Source organism: Schistocerca serialis, chromosome 1 (assembly GCF_023864345.2).
Source record: "Schistocerca serialis cubense isolate TAMUIC-IGC-003099 chromosome 1, iqSchSeri2.2, whole genome shotgun sequence".
Lineage (NCBI taxonomy): Eukaryota > Metazoa > Arthropoda > Insecta > Orthoptera > Acrididae > Schistocerca > Schistocerca serialis.
Window position 1 is genome coordinate 1050619874 of NC_064638.1, and position 26895 is coordinate 1050646768.

The window sequence follows — 26895 nt, forward strand, 5'->3', positions numbered from 1 at the left end:
ATCAGGAACAGATGGAAGTCAGATGGTACTAAATCTGGACTGTACGGAGGATGCCATATGGTGGTGAGATTCAGTCTCTGAAGTCCACTGTGGTGGCAGGTGAAGTGTGTGGTTTGGCATTGTCATGCTGCAGGGAAACATTTTCCCTCTCAGACCCTTGTTAGGCATTGTTTCAGAGTTCACAGTGTTGTGATGTAACACTCTGAATTTATTGTTGTTCCTCGATCAAGGAAATCAACATGGATAACACCATCTGCATCCCAGAATGCTGTAGCCATGATTTTTCCAGCTGAGGGCTGCGTATTGGATTTCTTTTTCTGGGGCGAGTCTGCGTGTCGATATTCCATAGACTGACGTTTCATCTCCGGGTCATAATGGTGTACCCATGTTTCATCTCCTGTAACATCTGAATGGATAAAGGCATCACCTTCATTCTTGTAACGTGAGAGGAGTTCCTGGCAAATTTCAAGTCTGTGCACTTTCATTTCAGGAGTCAGCATCCGGGGTACCCATCATGCACAGATCTTCTGATAGCCAAGTGAAGCAAAAATGTGACTCTCAATTTCTTGTGAAATGCCAGTTGTGCTTGCAGTTTCTCTTTGAGTGACACAACGATTGTCCTGAATAAATCTGTCAACATTTTGCTTGTGAAGCTCGGTGGTAGCTGTCACAGGACGTCCAACTCTTTGTTTGTCACCCAGGTCAGATGTTCCCACCTCAACATCTTTCAACTTACTTGCCCAGTGATGCACAGTACTCACATCAACAAATTCACCATAAGCTGCTTTCATTCTCTGATGAATCTCCTTTGGGTGACACCTTCTGCTGTCAAGAATTCAGTGACTGCACGTTACTTAAATTGCATTGACCAATGCTGCCAACTGTTGAAGAATTACAAAGGGGGAGGCATTACTTTTCAGTCAACCCACATACATAGCCACCAGGGGGTGTATTTTTACATAGTTATGTTGACATCTGACCATTTCTTCTTGGTGCTTCACTTTTTGTAGATGTCGCATAACATTATTTGTAATGTGTATGTAAAACTAGAAAGTTAAAATTTGGTAAAAGTTCTGTACATGGAGCAACAACAGTTGTTAGTAAAAATGGCAGTATTATGAAGAAAGTAAAACTAAGAATTATGAAATCTTTGGGTTTTTCATAAGAAGCTAAGAATAAGAAACAAAAAATAAACTCTGCACATTTGCATTGTGTATTGAAGAGAAATGGTAGAGACAGAAAACAGGAACTTGTATAAAAAAGGCAACAACGAAAAAATATTAGTGTAAGTAAATAGTATATTAATTCCTGTTGTTATTGTTCTGATTTCTTTACATGCCTGCTGCTCAAAGAGAAAATCATTGCTGATGATTACAGTGATGTGGAACTATTCAGTTGATTAAGTGTCCTAAGAAAGTGCTATGCGCTAGATACACCTTATGTGCTAAAAATGATGCTTTAAAGAATGGGGATATTGTACAAAATGAAACTATTATAGAAATGGTTAACATCGTGAATGTGAAGAGTTCTAGTCAGTTGTAAAATTCATGTATATACAACTTAAATTAAAAGTTTAAGTGAGGTGTCAAGCAGTAGCCAGGATGTATGGTTCTGTGTATACAGGATGTAACAAAAAGGTATGGCCAAACTTTCAGGGAACATTCCTCACATTTAGAGGAAGAAATTTTGTTGTATGGACATGGATCTGGAAATGCTTTATTTCCTTGTTAGAGCTCAGTTTCTATGACTTTTTAACATATTAATCATGGGAAACACGCAGGAAAAGAATGTATCAGCATGAAACACTTTCCTGAAGAAAATGTTCAAAATTTCCACTTCTAACGTTATAACGACTCAAAGTGTGAGTGTGAGTTTTGGCTATATCGGTTAATTTCCACAAACCACCTTCCACTTCTTTACGAGGTGACTTACTTGGAACTTGCAGCCAGTCTTCTTTACTGGCTAGCTGGTTGCTGGAAACCCCCTTAACTTCTTGTCCATTGAATAACGCTAGGTACAAAAATTTTTAGACTCTTTTTACTTATGAAATAAGTAGACGTACAAACTTTACTTTTCATCAGTTAACGATGTATTTAACCTCCATACACAGTAAAACTGTCACTTTCCACATAAATATGTAAGTTCCTGTAAGTCCCTCATACAGCCGAACACCAGAAACAAATTGAGTTACAGTAAAAGAAAGTTGGCTTAGATACCATAACTTCTCTTAACATGAATCAGAAAAAAGTCTTGCCTATAGCAAGCTTACGTCAAGTGTTTTCAAGAGCTATTATTCAACTGTCCTTGTTTTAATAACAATAGTCAATGACACAATAAGCACAGAGCTGCATATAAACTCAATTGTTCTTCCTTACACACTCACTAAAATGTCTATGGATTGCCTGACAGGTACTTGTTGGTGCCGTTTGTCTGCCGCATCTACTTTCTTCTCACAACTAATTTTAAACCTGCAGATACAAACATGCGATGCACAGTTGGTAGGATTCTACCATCCCATACTCATATCCAGAATATTGTGTGTTCTAGGTGGTAGAAGGCTGAGTGGTTCTATAATTTACACAGAAATTCTCGAATCACTACACTGTGTAAGCAGTGATACTAGCATCAAAATTCCATCACACAGTCATGTGGTCAACATTACCTGTTGCTGCTAACTGTCTTACGCTGACACTAGGGTTGTTGTCAACTATGCAACAGAGTTTCTCCTTCAATTGTGGTTTCCTTGTCTTTTTAGGCTTTCCCAAGTCCCCTGTCCTGTGCTCTTTGAGATGATGCTCAATTGCTTCAGATATTGTCCTGTTGGGGTACTGTTATTCTGGAAATCTCTCCTGTTACAAACATTGAGTACTATGGCCATTACAATTTGCTAATCTGTAAAGCAAATGGGAATCTTCCAAGTCCGCTTTGAGTACACTTCCATTGCACTGTACCAGAAATCCAATCTATGATGAGCACTAAACGTTTGATAATACATGAGTGGACAGGCTGTGAAGAACATTAAACAGTTGAGCTTGATGCTATAAGAGCGATGAAGTTAGTCACATGTCAACACAAGCTATGAAGTGAGTCACGTGTCAACATTACCTTCATTCAGTTGGAACAACAAACACTGGCAGTTGTAATAAACTTGATTATTGTGAGATAAATGTACTAACCGATCTTGGATCATATGAAGTGAAAGATACCACACCAAACATAAAAACGAAAATTCACTTCTACATAGCTATGCAAAAATGTTTAAATTTCAACATTTATAAATACTTAATATAATTACAATGATGATTATGGACTTCTCAAAAAAGACAGACAATTAATTGTATTTTATTTATGAAATGTGTGTTCCAAAGATTGTTTTGCATAAATAGATTAATATATGTATATTATGTGATGATTTACAATTTGCAGATGCAGGTGATGTTTTTGTCTGGGGTTATGGCATACTTGGAGTGGGTCCCTCAGTTGACCATGCAAAAAAGCCAGTTCTTATACCAACAACACTCTTTGGTAGAAATGAATTCAGCACAGAATCAAGAATTGTTAGTGTTGCTGCTGGAATGAGCCATATGGCTGCTGTTACCAATTACGGGGATTTGTACATGTGGGGCCGAAACAGGGGTGGTTGCTTGGGTCTTGGACATGAAAACAACCAATTCTTTCCTCTTAGGGTAAGTATTGTGTCAACCTGTTGCAGTTTAGATAAAATGTAATTGTCTTAGTTTGCAGTTATGTTGTAGTTCAATATATTTACTGTTGCAGAACATATTCCTTCCATTAAGTATCAACACTGAAAAATTAAAAAAAAAAGTAGAGATATTTATGTTTATCTAATTGAATAGCATTCCATCATCATTGTTAAAGCAATTGATGCAGACTCTTAAGTACGTTGTAAATAATGAATGTGTTTTAATTATTTAATTTTTTTTCTGAAAGTGTACCAGCTTGTAAATTCACTTGCAGTAAGTGTATAACACTACTGGCGATTGTTGAATTAATAATATGCCAGTAATGTTATTCCTATGAAAGGATACTACTTTGACCATGATCATGTGTAATGAAAAGATATCAGCTTAGTTTCATTTCTGTGAACTTTTCTATTGAAAGGAAACAGTAGTAATATAAATGGGAGTCAAACCAGTGTTCTGTTAGTACTCAAGTAAACTGTAATCAAATAAAAGGAAACAGTCACCAACCTAATTAGGCAAAGTTATACCTAATCCTAGCACGATTCGTAAAGAAAGTTAGCTATTGGGACTGACTTGATACTGAACTTCTGTTTGGCTGATAAGATACAAGACAGTAGCACAGTTTAGCAAATAATGTACCAGTGATTTGACCTGCATTAGTTAGGAGGAGTATTAACACATTTAGGCAACAACCGGCTGTCAATAACACTTACAGTCTGTACATTACATTAGCAAGATAATGATAATAATAGGTAAATGATTACTAATGGTGGAGCACTACTGACTTGGACAAAAGATTCTCTTTTCAGTTTAATTATAAGAAATTACTACTATTGAAATAGTTATGAAGTAACTGTATCTTTTGTACTGATTATTATTTGCATTCTCATGGAATATTCACCTCCATATGGCATTTAGCTCAAATGGAACATGTGATACATGGATCTAGTATAGTTTGAGTATTTATAGCTAGTTGCTGATTTTTGATTACTGTTATTGTAACACAACATTTATATCTGGCCTGGAGACTGAAAAACTAATCTATCGCTAGACTCAGATCAAGGTGGTTAGTGTTTAACGTCCCGTCGACAACGAGGTCAGTAGAGACGGAGCGCAAGCTCGGGTTAGGGAAGGATTGGGAAGGAAATTGGCCGTGCCCTTTCAAAGGAACCATCCCGGCATTTGCCTGAAACGATTTAGGGAAATCACGGAAAACCTAAATCTGGATGGCCGGAGACGGGATTGAACCGTCGTCCTCCCGAATGCGAGTCCAGTGTGCTAACCACTGCGCCACCTCGCTCGGTGGACTCAGATCAAGACTGAACACTTTAGTCTCAACACATTATGGGAAACACTGTTAACTACATAACACATGAAATTGTGAACACTATTATTTCAATAAGAAAAATCTTTGTGCTGAATACCGTAGATCTTCTGTTAGTAATTGTGTTTTGATGAAACCTCAACTGTTCACTTATGAAAACTACATGGAGTATTTCAAAACTTATGCTCATTAAATAATTATGTACTTTACAATTCCATGAAGTTTATTAACTTTTGTTAAGGGAGGTAATGGCTTTTCAGTTCAGTAAAATAGGGTACTTGGATTTATCATAGCACTAAGGATAAAATATGGTGACTCAATACACAGTTTACAGAATACAAAATTATTACTGAAAATGAATCCGCATTACTGATCCGTGCTGTTATACAATATTTGACAGATAATTTGAGATGAAGGTGATGGCAGCATTGATCTCCTGTGCTATTCCAAAAAGGTAGAAAAATTATCTGTGGATCTTCCTGTGGAACGAGCTCTGAAAATTCTCTTCTTAGCCCTGGATTTTCGTAGTACAGAGCTAACCAAAGCCAATTGCGTCTGCATTCAAGGCTATATTACGTGATCTTGCAGTTCTCACCTCTTTCAGTTTGCCATTTCACCAGATGTGCAACCTTTGCCCGGTAGCCACCGACTGACTCACACCACAAAGGAGCTTTGCAGTTTGATTGCCAGATCCACCTTTTCTATCCAAGTCTAGCTAATTCTGTTGCAGAGGGCTTACTTTCAAGTTTTTCATGATTAGAAACTTGCTTTCCGGACACATGAACCAGTGTTAACAATTAAAGTTTTAATTTTTATATTTTTTAGAGCACATCACTTTTAAAATTACATTCATAGAGTAATTGCAATTATATAAATTATCATAACCAATGAATAAAACATTTAAATGGATGTTACATCAAAGAATGTGATTATACAGAAATCACATTAAGTAAATCCAGACAAGAATTTAGATAAGACTATTATAGGTAATACTGATAATAATATTGCAAGTGCTCAGCAAATTTAAGTTGATACTGTTCCCTTTGATTCTTTGATCATATTAAATGTAATGAGTATTACAATAAAAGAAAGAAACATTGAAAAAGTTTTCAAACTGCACACTGCTAGTTAAAAATGTAAGCTTTGATAGAACTATCAGAAAGCTAAAAAAAGGTTATTAAAAGCTTTTACTTTTTGTGCTTAAAAGTATAAGAGTGGAGGGATGGAAAGAGAGTATGTAAAAATATGGTATGTTTGGCAAAGGAAAAACTGAATTATTACAAAGTTTCTTTTCTAAAGATGTGGAATTAGCATGATAAACCAGGAAAGACTTAAGTTACAGTCAAGTTGATTAACTATTAGCAGTGAAAGGTGGACTTTTTCAGCTAATATGTGACATGCTGGATAATGAAAAAAAGAAAAAAGAAAACATTGAAGACAACATGCTGAAAGAAGAACTATGGAGAAGTAAGAAAATGTGGAGAGCCGTAGGTATAAAGAAGATTGGCACATGTGATGGTGGATGTAAACTTTTGATTTTTACAAAATCAATTGCTTGTGTGTTTGCAGGTATCCGCCTCCAGTCCTGGTACACAGATATCTGCACCATAGTATTGCAGCATTCCACTGGAAGAATAAAAATGAACTGGCACTGCCCATCTCCACCTTATTAGTGTTTGGAGCCATTTTGTTGTGGCTCCTGTAGTAGCATGCTTCAGTACTGTGGTGTGGAGCCTTTCATGTGTACCATGTCTGCAGACATTTATCTGCAACCAAACAAACAAATAATTAAATTATCTAACTTTATTTTTTTGAGATGATAATTAAAATGTCATGACTACCCCTTGCACATAGATAAAAGTTTTAGTATGTTCTGGAGAACAGGGCTTATTTGTAAAAGACTGTAACCTTACACTGAGGTGACAAAAGTCGTGGGATACCTCCTAATATCATGTCAGATCTTTTGCCTGGCATAGTGTGGCAACTTGACATGGTGTGGAGGCATCAACTCATTGGAAATTCCGTGCAGAAATACTGAGCCATGGTGCCTTTATAGCTGTCCATAATCGTGGAAGTGTTGCTGGTGCAGAATTTTGTTCACGAACTAACTTCTCAATTATGTCCATAAATATATGATGGGATTCATGTTGGATGATTGGGATGGCCAGACCATTCGCTTCAAGTGTCCAGAATGTTCATCAAACCAGTTGTGGCCCGGTGACATGGCACATTGTCACCCATAAAAATTCCATCGTTATTTGGGAACATGAAGTCCACAAATGGCTGTCATTTCCAATTAATGATTAGTACAGGTGGAACAGAGGACACAGACCATTCCTTGTAAACACAGCCCACATCATTATAGAGCCACCACAAGCTTGATGGCAACTTTGGTCCATGGCTTTATGTGGTCTGTGCACATGTGAACTCTACCATCACTCTTACAAGTAGGGACTCAACTGACTAGGCCACTGTTTTCCAGTTATCTGGGGTCCAACTGATATGGTCAAGAGCCTAGGATAGGGGCTGCAGGCAGTGTTGTGGTATTATCAAAGGCGTTCATATTAGTCATCTGCTGCCATAGCCTGTTAATGCCAAATTTCTACACACTGTCCTAATGGAAACATTCATTGGTGGTTAAGTGAGGGCTGTCAGCCTCTTTGTTGTTCATTGTGAGAGGTAATGCCTGAAATTTGGAGTTCTCAGCATACTCTTGACACTGTGTGTCTCTGAATATTGAATTCCCCAATCTAGCTCCAACTACCATTCTGCGTTCGAAGTCTGTTAATTCCCATCATGCCATAGACACATTAGAAACCTTTTCACATGAATCACCTGAGTACAAATAATAGCTCTGCCAATTTACTACCATTTTGTATCTTGTGTATGTGATACTGCTGCCATATGTATTTTATTTTGTTCAGCAACAACATATGCAACTGTTATTGTTGTTATTGTTATGGTCATGGTCATCATCATCATCATCATTTTCATCATCACCATCACCATCATCTTTATGAACTTCATATAATTGTTATTAACAATAATAATAATCTTTATTATTGTTATCTTTATTAGTACTGGAAGTCATGTGGTATTTTTTGTAAACCCTCGTCACCAGTTTTGTAGAGGCCTCGCCACTACTGCTGTGGAGACCAAGTTGCCTCTATTGTTACGGTAGGCCAAGTTTGTGAGTTCGTGAAATGGCATCTGGTGCAGTACACTGCTGAGCAGTTTCTCCCTGCCACTATTACACAGCTAAGCCTCAGGGCCAGGTAACAGGATAGGAAAATGAAGGCTCTACAACACTCCAACAAATTAGTAACAAAGTCACACAAATGAGTTAAAAAGGTCTACTTATATTTGTGACTTGTTGAATAATGAAGTCTGCAATACTTCTTGTAATGTAACACAAGAAAAGGCCCTCAGTGGCTAAGTGCAAATAATCATCGGTAAACTTCACAGTACATAGCAAATGGAATTTACAACAACTGTTTATTCAGTTCTAAGAGTTCACTAAATGACGTTCCTTGTCTAAGTCAGCCCTGGACGATGATCCTCAACCAAGTGGATGAGAACTACTCTTCTGTCTTCTGAGTAGGCTTCTATCCATTGTCGTCCAGTCATTGGCGGATTTTACTCGTCCAGCAGTTGGCTGAGGCGAAGTCGATATCTTCATCCTCATCACCACCCGTGGTGCTGGTGGAACTTACACAAATGGCGAATCTCTATGACACTGGCATCAGCTCACATCTTTGCACCTTTGATGCCTTTGCCATGGCTGTGTTTTGTTCGGATGATACACCAGTGTCCATAACAAGATGGACTGCTGAAAAATATTTGTATGTGGGTGTGTACTTCCTAAGTTGCTCTCATGCTGATGACATACATCTTATTAGCATAAAGATTGTGTGGTGTATCTTGGAGGTAGTCAGTAACAATGCGTTCTTGATTAACAGCATATGGCCTGAAAAATGTGATTGGAGAATAGTAACACATGGCTAGTCTCTATGGAATAGGTAAGGACATTTTCCAGAAACAGCTTAATCTGGGAGTTCATTTGAGGAAATTATGCTATTTACTAGAGATAAATAATTAATTTAACATGAGAATGATTTGCATAAAAATTTATTATTGGTTTATGGAGTTCATTTATGTTTCTGCTAGTTTTATCATACAAGTGGACACCCTTAAACTACCAGATTTTTAAATAACAAAAAGCAGTCAAGATAACAACAGTTTATTTATTTATTTATTTATTGCTTATTTTTAATTCCGGTAATTGGTTTCCACCTATATGACCATCTTCAGACTGAAGGATCCAGAGGACATGAGGAGCCAGTTCGTGAAGCTGCTGTGTGGCACCTACTGCTGCCTGTCACACATCTGGACGGCTTTTTATTATTAAAATGTTAAGAACAATCACTGTGGTTCCCCAATGATGTCAACAAGTATTTTCTTAGGGACTATGAATTTAATGTGGTATTCTTGCAGCTGATATATATATATATATATATATATATATATATATATATATATATATATATATATATATATATATATATATATATATATAATGGAAGGAAACATTCCACGTGGGAAAAATTATATATAAAAACAAAGATGAGGTGACTTACCGAACAAAAGCGCTGGCAGGTCGATAGACACACAAACAAACACAAACACACACACAAAATTCAAGCTTTCGCAACAAACTGTTGCCTCATCAGGAAAGAGGGAAGGAGAGGGGAAGACGAAAGGAAGTGGTTTTTAAGGGAGAGGGTAAGGAGTCATTCCAATCCCGGGAGCGGAAAGACTTACCTTAGGGGGAAAAAAGGACAGGTATACACTCGCACACACGCACATATCCATCCACACATACAGACACAAGCAGACATATTTAAAGACCAATATGTCTTTAAATATGTCTGCTTGTGTCTGTATGTGTGGATGGATACGTGCGTGTGTGCGAGTGTATACCTGTCCTTTTTTCCCCCTAAGGTAAGTCTTTCCGCTCCCGGGATTGGAATGACTCCTTACCCTCTCCCTTAAAAACCACTTCCTTTCGTCTTCCCCTCTCCTTCCCTCTTTCCTGATGAGGCAACAGTTTGTTGCGAAAGCTTGAATTTTGTGTGTGTGTTTGTGTTTGTTTGTGTGTCTATCGACCTGCCAGCGCTTTTGTTCGGTAAGTCACCTCATCTTTGTTTTTTTAATATATATATATATATATATATATATATATATATATATATATATATATATATATATATTTCCTCAATATAGTTCCACTTAAAATTAAAGTTAGGTCACCTGGCTCATTGTTTTGAATGTTCACAAGTCTTAGTGACACTGTCCATTAATAGCTGTTATTTACAGAATTAATCTTTCACTCTGCAATGGAGTGTGTGCTGATATGAAAATATTCCTGGCAGATTAAAACTGTGTACCAAGCTGAGATGTAAACTCAAAACATGAGTTATTATTCAGGACAATCTATAGCATCTTTTCACAATTTCTTCGTTGTTCCATTTATTTACCCCACTCACCTGAAATTTTTGCTTCAATGTTCCACATCCCTTTACAGCTGTTCTTACTTAGAACCACCTACAGTGTGTATTCTTCCCTTTGTCCAACAACTACTCTTCACCTGAAATGAAAATATTATGTGAACTCAAGTTTAGTTCTCACTCCTTTCATAGAAATCTTGTAGTAAATCACTGTGGAAGAGAAAGTAATTAAACATGCATTTTTGCACAAAATATACTTAACCATAGTGAACTACTAATAACTCATAACTGAGTGACGACAATCTTACTATGTTGGAAGTATGCAGACAAGGTTATTGATATCAGATATTGATTCAAACATGTAAATGGTAGAAAATCACTGAAGTTGAGGATTACTGTTTAGGTAGCTATATTTTAAGCTATTATTTTCCTTTTGGCAGCCAAGGGCTTTAAGATTGTGATAGCCACAAGACTAACCACTTCCTCAAACTTTGTCATATTTTTTTTGTGATTTGTTGGAACGTCACATTAATGAAGCCAGGTTTTTGGCCCCCCAACTATGGAGATGCATAGTTCCAAATAGCTTTTGAGTAGTTTTTTGCTCCATGAGACATGATATTCCATTTGCTCCTCTTTCACAGTGTGTGGTACTCTAAATAAACAAATCTTCTTTACTTCAATGTGATTTTAAATAATTTTATGGTTTGCAGTTGCAGACAGGGCAAGAATTCTTTTGTCTGTTGATAAGCTCTGTTTTGCAATGGAAGATATGTGAATTGGCTTATCCATGTCCTGTAAAGCACTGATCTAATATCTGTTCTTGAAAAAATGTGTCTCACAGCTGCTCTCCATTTTTCTTTTCTTCACTGCTGCGTCTATTGGTTCCAACTGATATGAGTAGAACAAGATTCTGCCTATACTCCGTTTATGAACTGACCTGAATGTGAGTAGAAGCCAGTTGTGTCTTGTCCACATGGATTCTCAAATTGGAAGATTTAATAGTACTAAAATAGTATTGTATTCTCTGGAATCTTGCTGGTGTTGTTTGGCTTAAATTTATAAATGATAAATTGTCACACACTACTGTGATTAGAATTAGGCATTCACACAAATTATGCTTTTTTACAATAGGTAAATGTTGGTGCAGTTTTAAATTTATAGCTGTGGGAAATGAAGAGATTTATTCTGTATACTCATAATATGGCACTTCAAAAATGATGCTGTTACTTTATCCTTTGCATTATCATGAAGGATCTATCCATTAATGCCCCATCTTCAATTTATTTGACCATGCTGTCAATGATAAAAATCACTGATCTCACTGTACATTCTCTTTAGTTTATTCTATATTACCTAAAATGCCAGATTTCTGTTTGAACTACAATCCTGTTTTAGTATGTCCAACTGTTGTCTGGTCTTCAGGATTCCACAAATTCCCAAAATTTATAGAACTGTTAAGGTACGTAATTAACATTTTAGGAAAATATATTATGACTTCAGCTTTCCATTTCAAGCTGTTTAAGCAACAAAAGTTATTCTGTGACCAACATGGATGTCCACAGATATTTACCCAAAGTGAGTGGAAAGGTGACGGTTGGTGGTTGAGGGGGGGGGGGGGGGGGGACTCAGAAATAGCCATTTTTACGGTTCTGTACTTCAAATGAAAAAACAGGACTCTTAAAGGCTCACTTAGTTGTATGTCTGTCTGTAACAGTTAGAGGTATCAAATTGCAGTTATTACTAAGGTACCGCGGCAATGTACAAAGCTTAACCTTTTAAGTCAACGCAATCAAAAGAGTAAGCCACTTATGTCACACATTTTGTTACTTGGAAACTCATTCATCAAAACTTGTAGGGGGCTTCCCAGCAATCTGAATCATAAAATTTTCCAAGAAGCAAGCATTCACAGTAAAAGTAACAAAAAAAAAAAAAAAAAAAAAATCTGGAAATTGTTAATTTGTAATTATATCACATAATTTTTTTCCCATTTGTTGTACATCTGTCTGTCTGACTGTTCATGTAACTTTTTCTCAGGAACAGACAGAGGTGTCCCATTGAATTTTATATCAAGTATTAAGGTCTACAGTCCCTTTGTGGTGTAAAAAATTTAAGCTTCTAAGTCAGTGTAGTCAAAAGTTTCCTCAGGAATGGGTGTAGATATGAAGCTGAAGTTAATAACTAAGGTTTACAGTCAGTTAGTAGTGTAAATAATTGAAGCCTCTAAGTAGATGCAATCAAAATTTATAGCCATATGTGTCACATATGTGGATACTGACAAACCCACTCATCAGAACCTATAGATGAACTATTTATATACATGTCAAGGCTGGTGTTCTAGCGATAAAGTGTGTGCCTCAAAACTGAGAGGTAACAGGATTGAACCTTGGTCAGGCCATGGATTTTTCAGTCTGCATTTACAGCTAGCCTTGACATACCAATAACGTAAGGAGTCTCCAGAAACATCATGTGCTTTTGATTCCATGTTGAACTGCATGTCCCTTTCTGTGGTTTGATAACTGGTGTGGGTTAGGAAAACTAAAGTTGCTAAAGTGGAATTCAGTAGAAATACTTGCACCAGGCCATTGAGCCACAAGAAATTATTATCTACATATGTAATTAAGTTTGTACGGACCCTCATAGTGTGTGTCCTATTCACAGTTATCCAGATTTTTTTAACTGAGTTGGTAAGTTTGCATATATATCAAAGGCACAAAAACTAAATTGTGTATGAGAGACAGAAAACTTGTATCATAAAGAATTGATAATTATATCTTTAATATGTTTGAAGGAAGGTTACTTTTGTATTATAAAAATAATTATGTGAGTGATACATTTTTTAAGTTGATAATCAGAAATTGTACGATTCAATCCATCACAATAAGTATCTATGGAAGAATACTGATAATTAGATGGATAGACTGGATAGATGAAGAAATTGAAGATATGTATGGTCAAATAGAACCATTGCTAGAAGTAAGAAGTAAAAATGACGATGACTGACTTTTAATGCATGTATAAGCAGCCATCACAGTTCAAAATGGGTTGACAAATTTTGACTGGAAAACATGAATAGTAGAGGAAAAATGCTATTAGAATTCTGTGAAAATCATGAAATGGTACTAACAAATACATGATTTATAGTTCCTGTCAGAAGAAGGTGTGTGCAAAGCACCAAGAGATAGTGCTAGATATATTATACATTATATTCTAGTCAAACTTCTGATATGACCAGCTATGTGGAGTATTCAATTGAAACTCCAGGTAGGAATATCAACAGTGTAGCAAAAGATAGATTGCAACTTATCATGAAGATAACGCGCTAAGTTGCAGACAAACACAATCAGTAGACACTTACACATGAGCTTTTGGCCACAGCCTTCATTGGAAAAAGAAAAACACACACCATTCATTCACACAAGCAAGAATGCCACACACACACACACACACACACACACACACACACACACACACACACACACACACACAAAACACACACACACACACACACACATGACTGCCAACTCTGACAGCTTGAGCCAGAATGCCAGAGTTGACGGTCATGTGTGCATGAGGTGTGCTTGCATGTGTGAATGAATGGTGTGTGTTTCTCTACGTTCCTGTAACCCTCTTGGACTCAACCTTTGTTAGTCATTGTCCTCAACTGTCTAACCCCTTCTCTGTTCCCATTCCAGCACTACACAGCCCTCTACTCCACCAACACAATCAGTCTTTTTACCACTCTCCTTTTCCATCCCCCCCCCCCCCTCCCCCGCCCGCCATCTCTCCCCCGACTGCATTTAGCTGCCCTACCGTCTCTCCATCTCGTCCCTGCATGCTCCCCAGCAGCACTTCACTGTCTCCCACCCCTACCCTGCAATCACTCCCCCTCCCCGCTCCAGACTCCTCCTTACCCCACCCAGTTGTCTCTTTTTTTATGTAACATTGTTTGTGTTGATCCAAGGAAGGATTCTGCTTGAAGCATTCTTTGGAGCAACATATGCCACTGAGATACCTCTGCTACACCTGAGCTGACATCAGAGCATTGGGCACTGCACACCCAACTCTGCACAAAGCCTAATAAATACCTTGGACAGAAATTGTAAAATACCAGCAGGAATGTAATGCAGTGCATGTCCCTTAAATAAATCATTGGTCTACAAAATGAAAATATTGTTTAATTTTAGCTATTCACAATCAAAACGAAGAGTGCAGAAATTTTAAATTTAAAAAATATAAATGAGGATCTCCCAAACTAAAATCTCAAAATTTTTGCACCCTCTCCACATAATACTTAGAGCAACAAAGTCCAGTGGAACTAAGTGGCGTATAGAACAGTGAAGTCACAGCTGATAAATTTAGGGTGGATACATAGAAAATCGATCAGAAAATTGTAAGTTGGGAAGAAATAAGAAGAAACTGGAGGAGTACAGAATGCACTAGGGAAGAAGAAACTGAAGCAATGTAACTATAAATGGTACAGGTAATACTGGATTTCATAAAAGGATGAAGTAGATTGAGAAAAGTAGATTTTGTGTGATACAGAAAAATCAGACAGGAAATAACAACTGAGTTAAAAAAAAAAAAAAAAATATAGAGAAAGTTAAGTGGATGAGACAGATAAGTAGGGAAGTAGAAGGAAATGTTGCAAAATCAAATGAAGACAAGAAGTACTCAAAAATTACACCGCTAAGTGAAAAAATAGCAGATGGGGGGAAAATACATTGTTGGAGAAGATGTCAAAGATTTTTCAGATTATATGAGTGCAATGGAAAAAGTGGAAAATGTATTCATAATACCATAAGTTCCCAGTTCAGAATTCAACAATGTGCTGAACAATGACAAAGTGACTAGCCCAAATAACATCCCCATTGATTTATTAAAGAATGCCAAAGATAAGACAAAATAACAGCTGTACAAATTTATGTGTGTCTGCAATGAGGACAGAGCACTGTCAGTGGAATTAATAAAAAGTAAAACAGTTTCCATACTTAAGAAAGGGATTGCCAATTATTGTTCAAATCATAGAACCTTGGCATTATTAAGCTGTATTCCAAACATTCTACTCAGTACTGTTAAGGAATGACTAGAAGCTAAAATTAACCATAAATTAGGAAAAGACTAATTTGGATTTAGGGAAGTAAAAGAAACCGAGCAAGCTACAATGGCACTTTGAATGAACTTAGAAAGAAGCATTGATGTGAACAGGAAAGCATATGCCTCAGTCATTGACCTATGTGAGGGTTTTGATAGAGTGGACTGGAAGATGCTGTTTGGAAATTGAATAAACTTGGAATAGATGGAAGGGATGAAAGTTTGATTCTCAATTGAAACAGAAAACTGAAGTACAGAAACTGATGTCAGTGGCACTAAGAAAGAGGCTTAGACAAAGAGGTGTTTAACAAGGCTCTTTTTTCCTTTCTAATTTATTTACAGAAAATATAGTACAAAAAATGAAAAGCAGCATGAAAGGGATCAAAATTAATGGTAAACAAATACAATGTATTTGATTTGCTGATATTATAGTAATAGCAGATTCTGAAAAGGACAAGAGCTACATGTTAAAAATTTCATCTGACCCCTTCGATAACCACAAACAAGACTAAAATAATGGAGGTAGTAAAATCCAGCAGACAAGAAAGGGCAAAATAAAATGCTAATGTAAGTAAATGATTTTGGCTGTTTGAAAAGTATAGTAACAGATAACAGCAGCTGTATAATGGCTTTGAAAAGAAGAATTGTGATGACTAAACAAACATTCAGAAATAAGAGTAATTTATTAATGAACAGCCCCTTTAATATAGAAATAAAAAGAAATTCATCAAGATGTTAGTGTGGAGTATTTTAAGAGAGGACTCATGGGAAACAAGGAAATAGACATTAGAAGCAGTAGAGGTAGGATTATGGAGAACAACCACACACAAATATCTTGAACTGAAAGAAATATAATTGAACAAACACTCGAAGAAATTAAAGAGAAAAGGACTTGATCAACATGATACAGAGAAGAAAAACTAAATTAATTGGTCACCTAATTTGACACAATAGCTATATCAAAAAACATCTTGGAAGTTAAAATTCTAGGGAAAAGATCAAGAGGCATGCTCAAAATATCCGTATCACAAAGCATCATTAGTGGACTGAACTGCAGTAACTACAACCAGATAGCAAAGATGTTGAGAAACATAAAAGGATGGCAAGACCATCTAGGAATTGCATTTAGTGTCTGAAGATGACAATGAGATTGAGTAACTAATGAGGATATACTGAATTGAGTTGGGGAGAAAAGAAATTTATGGCACAACCTGACTAAAAGAAGGGAATGGTTGATACAAAACATCCTTAGGCATCCAGGAGCAATCAGTTTGGTAGTGGGGGGAACTGTAGTGAATAAAAACAGCAAGATGTAGGTTGCAGTTGTTATTCATAGGTGAAGAGGGTTGCTTAGGATAGACTAGCATCAAACCAGTCTTTGGACTGCAGACCAAAACAAGAAAATGATCCGTAAGTTAGGAAATAAAACAGTAAAATTTTTGTTAAACATATTTTTATTCTTATACCAATATGAGGTTGTAACTAAAATGTGAAACATTGAAATAGGAAAAAAAAAATGAGACCAATGAGTATCAACAAAAATAACTGTCCGCCCCAGTAGCTGAGTGGTCAGCATGACAAAATGTCATCCCAAGGAGCCCGGGTTTGATTCCTGGCTGGGTTGGAGATTTTCTCCACTCAGGGTCTGGGTGTTGTGTTGTCCTAATTATTATCATCACATCCTCATTGACATCCTAGTCAACTCAAAAGTCTTGCACCAGGCAAACGGTCTACCCGACTCGAGGCCCTAGCCACACTACATTTCATTTCAACAAAAATAACTAGTCAAAAAGTGTACAACAACAATGGAAATTCCTGGATGGACTAAGATTTAAAATAAAGGAAAGATAACCACTCAACTATAGCTGGATGATGGTGGTGATTCTTAGACACATGCAACAGAAAATACTGGCTTTCGAACTCTTGCTCTTTTTCTAACAAAAGTACACATGTTCTCGCACACAACCATACAGTCACCCAAATGGACATGCCTGTAGCCATGGTGAGACTCATGGCTACTAGTGTGTTCATTTGGGTATCTGTGTGTGTACTTCTACTAGAAAAGTAACAAGAGGTCAAAAACTAGTATAAATACATTTTCCTTTTGCATGTGCCTGTGCACCAGACTTCAGTCAGCGATAGGTGTATGGTAACCTTTCCTTTATTTTATATATTAGTCAAAAACTTTCTATGACCAAGAATTCTCAAGAATGTAAAAGCTGAAAAGAGTTTAAAGTGTGCTTATTCAATTTCACTGTCTTCTAGAAAACTGTTTACAATATTCCATACCTGTTAATGTGTATGTATTTACTGCTTAATCTACATGTCATCTGTTTTGTAACATTGACAGGAATAAATGAGGGTTGACAAACTCATGTCAGAAGATATATTTTTGTCCCTTATGTAACATGTAACCCAGGTATAGTATTCACCTGGATGAATATGTGGAACATCCAGATCATCATCATCTTCATTTACTCATCATCATCATCATTTACGACTGATTATGCCTTTCAGCGTTCAGTCTGGAACTTAGTCCCCCTTATAAAATTCCTCCATGATCCCCTATTCAGTGCTAACATTGGTGTCTCTTCTGATGTTAAGCCTATTACTTCAAAATCATTCTTAACCGAATCCAGGTACCTTCTCCTTGGTCTACCCTGACTCCTCCTACCCTCTACTGTTGAACCCATGAGTCTCTTGGGTAACCTTGCTTCTCCCATGCGTGTAACGTGACCCCACCATCCAAGCCTGTTCGCCCTGACTGCTACATCTATAGAGTTCATTCCTAATTTTTCTTTGATTTCCTCATTGTGGACACCCTCCTGCCATTGTTCCCATCTACTAGAACCTGCAATCATCCTAGCTACTTTCATATCCGTAGCCTCAACCTTATTGATGAGGTAACCTGAATCTACCCAGCTTTCACTCTCATACAACAAAGTTGGTCGAAAGATTGAACGGTGCACAGATAACTTAGTCTTGGTACTGACTTCCTTCTTGTAGAAGAGAGTAGATCGTAGCTGAGCACTCACTGCATTAGCTTTGCTGCACCTCGCTTCCAGTTCATTCACTATGTTGCCATCCTGTGAGAATATGCATCCTAAGTACTTGAAAACGTCCATCTGTTCTAACTTTGTTCTTCCTATTTGGCACTCAATCCGTTTATACCTCTTTCCCACTGACATTACTTTCGTTTTGGAGATGCTAATCTTCATACCATAGGCCTTACATTTCTGATCTAGCTCTGAAATATTACTTTGCAAACTTTCAATCGAATTTGCCATCACAACTAAGTCATCAGCATATGCGAGACTGCTTATTTTGTGTCCACATATCTTAATCTCACCCAGCCAGTCTATTGTTTTCAACATATGATCCGTAAATAATATGAACAACAGTGGAGACAGGTTGCAGTCTTGTCTTACCCCTGAAACTACTCTGAACCATGAACTCAATTTACCTTCAACTCTAACTGCTGCCTGACTATCTATGTAAAGACCTTTAATTGCTTGCAAAAGTTTGCCTCCTATTCCATAATCTCGTAGAACAGACAATAACTTCCTCCTAGGAACCCGGTCAAATGCCTTTTCTAGATCTATAAAGCATAGATACAATTCCCTGTTCCACTCATAACACTTCTCCATTATTTGCTGTAAGCTAAAGATCTGGTCCTGACAACCTCTAACAGGCCTAAACCCACACTGATTTTCATCCAATTTGTCCTCAACTAATACTCACACTTTCCTTTCAACAATACCTGAGAAGATTTTACCCACAATGCTGATTAAAGAGATACCTCTGTAGTTGTTACAATCTTTTCTGTTTCCATGTTTAAAGATTGGTGTGATTACTGCTTTTGTCCAGTCTGATGGAACGTGTCCCGACTCCCACACCATTTCAATTATCCTGTATAGCCATTTAAGACCTGACATTCCACTGTATTTGATGAGTTCCGACTTAATTTCATCCACCCCAGCCGCTTTATTGCTCTGCAATCTATTGACCATTTTCTCCACTTCCTCAAATGTGATCCTATTTCCATCATCATTCCTATCCCATTGTACATCGGAATCTGAAACATTACTGATCATATTTTCACCTACACTGAGCAACTCTTCAAAATATTCCCTCCATCGGCCCAAGGGACCAACAGGATTCACCAGCAGTTTTCCTGGCCTGTCCAAAGTACTTGTCATTTCCTTCTTACCTCCCTTTTGAAGACTGCTAATTACACTCCAGAATGGTTTTCCAGCAGCTCGACCCAAAGTCTCCAACCTGTTTCCAAAGTCTTCCCAGGATTTCTTCTTGGATGCTGCAATTATCTGTTTGGCTTTGTTTCTTTCTTCAACATATCTTTCTCTGTCTACCTGAGTTCTAGTATGTAGCCATTTCTGATACGCCTTCTTTTTCCATTTACAGGCTGCCCTGACTGTGTCATTCCACCAAGCTGTTTGCTTCATCCTACCTTTACACACTACTGTTCCAAGACATTCTTTAGCCACTTCTAGTACTGTGTCCCTGTACCTTGTCCATTCCTTTTCCAGTGACTGTAATTGACTACATTCAACTAACTGGTACCTTTCTGAGATCACTGTTATGTTCTTGTGCCTGATTTCCTTATCCTGAAGTTTCTCCACTCTTATCCTCCTACATATGGACCTGACCTCCTGCACTTTCGGCCTCATAATACCAATTTCACTGCAGATTAAATAGTGATCAGTATCATCAAAGAATCCCCTGAATACACGTGTGTCCCTCACAGCCTTCCTGAATTTCTGATCTGTTATTATATAGTCAATGACAGATCTGGTTCCCCTGTCTTCCCAAGTATACCAGTGAATGTTCTTATGTTTAAAAAAGGGGTTTGTGGTTACTAAGCCCATACTGGCTCAGAAATCCAAGAGTTGTTTCCCATTCCTGTTGGCCTCCACATCCTCTCCAAATTTGCCCATAACCTTTTCATACCCTTCTGTTCGATTTCCAATCCTGGCATTGAAATCACCCATGAGCAGAACACTGTCGTTGTCCTTTAGTCTAACAACTACATCACTGAGTGTGTCATAAAAGCTATCCATCTTATCTTGATCTGTCCCTTCACAATGCGAATATACTGACACAATCCTAATTTTCTTACTAGACACTGTCAAATCTATCCACATCAGTCGTTCATTCACATACCTTATTGCAACTACACTGAGTTCCATTTCTTTCCTGATGTAAAGCCCTAAACCGTATTGTGCTATTCCTGCTTTGACTCCTGACAGGTAGACCTTGTGTTCTCCCACTTCCTCTTCTTTCTCACCCCTTACCCGAATGTCACTAACAGCTAAAACGTCCAACCCCATCTTACTTGCAGCCTCTGCCAGCTCTACCTTCTTCTCAGAGTAGCCCCCATTGATATTAATAGCTCCCCATCTCGTTACCATTCGTTTGCCGAGTCGTATCGTAGGAGTCCCTGGTTTGTCAATTAGAGGTGGGACTCCGTCACCTCCAAAGGTCCAAGGCATTTTGCTCTGATTGTTGCCAGCATCATATTTAAAGTACCAGGGAAGCAGGTTGCTAGCCTTACTTGCCCCAGGTCCCATTGAGTTTTACCCCTAACGGTTAAGGGACTAACCGGTGGATTTAGTAGTCTTTGCCGTCTGAGCACAAAGGTGACCACGACTCAGAATATGTCCGAGATGCCCAGCCTTACTCCAAAGTAACTGGTATCCCGACTGTCAGGACCACTTACTTGGTCACTCATACATTGCCCGTGGTTCATGAACTATGACGGGACAACAGGAACCCACACCAATCACATTGCAACTATGCTAGAAGATTGCAGAATTTGTAATTATGTATCTGAAATTTAAGTGGTGTTGCAGAATAGTCAAGTTTGAGAAATGCCAACTCACAGAGATGACAAATTTTCAAGCTTGACAAATGTTTCATGCCATTTTTCGTGACTTTAGTAAAAATTACATATGCTCTACTTATGTGTGTGACTGCTAGGTGGATGCATATTCAGCTCCACAGCAAAAAATCCAGATAAATGCAAGTAAAATGTGCGCACTGAGTGTCCGTATTATGTATATAGATAGTTCATCCAGCCCAGGAATTGAAAATCTGGATGATTTTTTACTATTTTCAATATTGATACTAGCATGATATTGATCCCAGGGATTCAAGACTTTCAAGAATGTTTTAATTTTTAAGTTTACATATTTAATGTTATGTTTTAACTTTAAGTTTGAATATTTTATGTCACTTTGCATTCACTTTTTAATAATTTTTCATTTGTTTTATTGGTTTTGGAGTTGTACTAAAAGGTCATGCTAGCTGGCAATTGCAGATGTACTGACTTTATGCACTCTTGTACTTGTTATTTACTCATGTAAAGAAGTCCCTAGAGAAGAAAATGCGACAGCTGATCATGGAGCTACTATTGTTACACAGATGTCGAATTGTTCTGTGGAGCACTTCAGTTGACATTTTCTGGGGTATCGGAACCTCATTCCAAATGATGCAAGTGCAATATTGCATCAATCAGTATTAATTTACTTTGAAACATTACAGATGCTGTACATGTCATAGGCATAGACTGTCAGCATGGTTGTGGGAAAACTTATGCCTATCATGGCTATATGGCAAAGCTATCATTTTTGCAGCATGAAATGTTTGTAAATTTTATACAGATAAATCTTCCTTGTGAATAACTCTACCTATCACTGAAAGTCAGATCAGAATCTCTATACTAGTTGCTGAGATTTTTGACAGATCGCAAATGCAATGTAAGTTTGTAATACCAAAAAAATTTCTATGTGATATAATCACAATTTAACAATTTTCAGATTTTTTTCCCTTTACTTTACCGTGAAACCTTGCCTCTTGCCAAATTTCATGATCATAGGTCAACAGGAAGTTGGTGGGTTTGATGAATGAGTTCGTGAGTATCAAAATATGACATAAATGGCCATATCCTCTGATTGCATCGACTTACAGGCTTAAAATTTTTAGACTGCCAAGGGACCCTAGACCTAGTATGTGACATAAATTTCAACTTCTCTAACAAAGAGGGTTCTTCACAGTCGGACAGACAGACAGATGGACCACATAGTGATCCTACAAGGGTTCCATTTTTACTGACTGAAGTAGGGAACACTAAAAACAGACTGTTGGGCTTATGATTAATTTGATGTGGTGTTTTGTAATCAGTTTGTTCATCTTTAATGTGATAAATATGGAACTGAAATTTCTGTTTATTAATCAAAATGAGAAATCTTATCTTAAGTTACCTATTGAGAAAAAGAAGAATAGCAGCACACAGATGACTTCAGTATTGAATAAATGACACCACAAACAGTCTGAAAGATTTCTATTTTATGCTAAATCTAGCCACCGGGAAGAGTATTCTGATTACACAAATGAGAAGTTATGAAATTGGTTGGCTGGGAGGCACCATTGTCTGGTATTGGTAGGTGTTCTGTGGCTGTGGGAGCCAGTGGGATTGACTGAATGCCTGGTGTGCTTCCCAATATGAAGCTCATCCCACTACTTCTTTCATGGCAATCTGCCCTACAGTAATTTAGAAGTTTAGCTTGCTTTGTGTATCACCTGAGAAGGGGGCCACAAAGTGAGGCATCAATTTTGAAGAAGCACATTTGGTGACCCATCAGGAGTGCAGAAATTCAAAATAAGCGATTAAACAACAAATGTGTGAATTATTTTAAAACTAGAATACTTTCATGCATAAGTGCATATGCAGCTGGTTTATTCAATCTTTAAAGGATTACTGTAACTACTTTCAGATTTTAAAGTTGATGGTTACTCTTCATAGGAGGTAAATTTACTCTATATCTTCACACATAGGACTACATTTTTTTCCTTATAGTGCAGTAGATACAGAAACTGAATCCCATTCATAAAGAATACATGCACAAGACTCAGGAGAGAGGTAAGGATGGGGGGGGAGGTTATGTTCTGTTGTTAAGGCTTGGAGTGCTCCAAAGGTCTCAGGCATTATGCATTTATTAGACTTTTTTAAGTGTGGATGTAAGAAAGATGAGTTTAATTTATAGAAATTTCAGTTAATGTTGTGAAGAACACCTTCTTTTCTCTTAGCAAGGGGTTTGAAATGGTAAAATGAGGCACACATTTATGGAGCACAAGTTTGTTTCTTTTATGAGTTATTCTTCCTTCCATGTTTTTGAGTTTGCTGCTGTACTGCGTAACAAAGGAATGTGAGAATGAAACTGCTCTGATTTGTCATGCAGATTTCTCTTATTGCCTTCTTCAGCATACTGCTGCTGAGCTGTCTACAAGGCATATCTACTATGTTACTAAATGAGTAAAACAGTTACATGGTCCCAGTTGCACATTTTCTATGTAAAGGCTTCCACAGAAAACAAAAGTTTGAGTTTTGGTATTTCATGTAAGTACTAACAGAATTTCAAATTTAAAATGCTGTTATAATCTACTATTTAGAAATAAATCTACTATTAAGAGATAAAATCTCACGTTATAGGTCTAACACAGTACCTCAAGAAACCATGTGTACGAAACTTCCTGGTAGATTAAAAGTGTATACCGGGCCGGGACTAGAGGACCTGCATGCAAAAGACAAAGGTCCCGGGTTCAAAGGCTGGCCCAACACACAATTTTAAATCTGCCAGAAAGTTTCATATCACGGCACACACTACTGCAGAGAGAAAATTTCATGCTGGAAACTGTGTTTATATCCTGAGGTATGTGCACCGTGCAAATCACCCAGAATGTATTCCTCCAGTATTTCAGAAGAGAGCTCTTAGTGACTGCCAACAGACTTTGCACATAATTTCAAATCTTTTCATACTTTATATCTCATTGACATACCCCACAAAACAGTAAAAGAAAAAAATTATCCCTTATTACATTTTTGATGTTCCTGCAGGAAAGTTCCAGCAACAGGCATGACATTAATTTATTCATCTACATCTACATCTTCATACATACTCCGCAATCCACCATACGGTGCGTGGCGGAGGGTACCTCTCCTTGTTCCACTCCCAAACAGAACGAGGGAAAAATGACTGCCTATATGCCTCTGTACGAGCCCTAATCTCTCTTATCTTATCTTTGTGGTCTTTCCGTGAAATGTAAGTTCGCGGCAGTAAAATTGTACTGCAGTCAGCCTCAAATGCTGGTTCTCTAAATTTCCTCAGTAGCGATTCACGAAAAGAACGCCTCCTTTCCTCTAGAGACTCCCACCTGAGTTCCTGAACCATTTCCATAACACTCGCGTGATGATCAAACCTACCAGTAACGAATATAGCAGCCCGCCTCTGAATTGCTTCTATGTCCTCCCTCAATCCGACCTGATAGCGATCCCAAACGTTCGAGCAGTACTCAAGAATAGGTCGTATTAGTGTTTTATAAGCGGTCTCCTTTACTGATAAACCACATCTTCCCAAAATTCTACCAATGAACCGAAGACGACTATCCGCCTTCCTCACAACTGCCATTACATGCTTGTCCCACTTCATATCGCTGTGCAACGTTACACCTAAATATTTAATCGACGTGACTGTGTCAAGTGCTACACTACTAATGGAGTATTCAAACATTACAGGATTCTTTTTCCTATTCAGCTGGCACCTTCCCGTACACCACAGCATCATCAGCAAACAGCCGCACATTGCTATCCACCCTATCCAAAAGGTCATTTATGTAGATAGAAAACAACAGCGGACCTACCTCACTTCCCTGGGGCACTCCAGATGATACACTCACCATCGAGGACAACATACTAGGTTCTATTACTTAAGAAGTCTTCGAGCCATTTACATACTTGGGAGCCAATCCCATATGCTCGTACCTTAGTTAGGAGTCTGCAGTGGGGCACCGAGTCAAACGCTTTCCGGAAGTCAAGGAATATGGCATCCGTCTGATACCCTTCATCCACAGTTCGCAAGATATCACATTTCTACTGCTAATTCTATTCCTAACACATTTTTCAGATAGTTTCTACAGATACCATTGAGTGTATCTGCATATTGTGTCACTGGATGACACACAGTTTAGGAAATATGCCCCCATAAACATAGAGGTGTATGAAAAACTAGCTGTTTTTTTTTTATTAAAAAAAAAAAAAAAGATCACAAATCACCCAGACAATACACATTCATAATCAATAATATCACCCAGTGACATCCAACAAACTTTAAACATAATTTCAAACCTTTTCTAAACATATTCATTAGTATATGGGTGAAGAATCTGAAATTAATAAAATCAACATAATTAAGATTTTTCTTCTTCAGTCATACACATGTTATATGCTTAACACCAGATATTTAACTCTTTAACTCATTTGTAAAGTAATCTGACATTTGAAGCTGTTTTATATGTGATAGTTCAATTCTAAAAAAAACCACCATGGGTGGTTGAAAGGAGTGAGGATTACTAGTCTCAGCTGTTGGGGTAATCACATTACTCATGCTGTACATAGCTAAATCATTCTATGGATTATTTCATAGGCTCTACATTCTGTATCATTTTCTAAAGTGTCAGTTGTTTGTTGTGCATGTGTTATATGTGCACTGTCGGCAGAAGTTGGAAGTTTTAAACAACAGAGTCTTTCTGAAAATGTATAAAAACAAAAATTTCATACAAAATAAGTAGTGTCATACTTATGTGCTAAAGAAAAACATTTGCACTAATTATATGTATACTGAAGGGGGATCACTACTATCCACTGCAGCAGGACATTAAGCGGAGTCAGCGGCGACAGTCGAATCCGGGATCTCCTGCTTACTAGGCAGGTGCGGTAACTACTGTGCCACCTGGGGCAGTGCAACTGCATGGACTGTCTCCGTACACTTCACAGCCGATCTACACTCCCATCTAGCGCCACCTGTCTGCAGTCCCTATCCTGTTCGCACATAGAGATTCTTGCAGGAGGTCAGACGTATTTGTACATTTGCACTGAAGTGTTTCACTGATACTGGATCTGCGTGGTCTCTGTTCTTTTGGAGGCACAGACACTGCACATTCAAATAATTTGCACAAAGACCTGTGACTGAAATAAGCAGACCTATTCTATAAGACAATCAGTTTTTGAGGGGGGCCAGTGCAGCAATTTTCCCTGTGAAATCAAAGAGCCTCTGTATGCCCCATCTGTACTTATCTGTAATGGGTATGGGAAATTGAGAGAAATAAGAATGCTGTTCCAACATTCTTCTGCAAAGGTTAACATCTGCCTTGATTTAGGTCAGCTACACTGAAGGAAATGGTGTAATTTTCTGTG

The 26895-nt window shown here is 37.7% G+C and overlaps 1 protein-coding gene across 2 annotated transcripts in view; it reads left to right on the top strand.

The window, feature by feature from the left end:
* The window catches only part of LOC126415102 (RCC1-like G exchanging factor-like protein), a 155710-nt gene that overhangs the window by 98230 nt on the left and 30585 nt on the right, over positions 1-26895 (top strand). For both annotated transcript variants that reach the window (XM_050083406.1, XM_050083407.1), the window contains exon 8: positions 3427-3686. In XM_050083406.1, coding sequence (XP_049939363.1) covers positions 3427-3686 — 260 coding nt within the window. The remainder of the gene's footprint in view (positions 1-3426; positions 3687-26895) is intronic.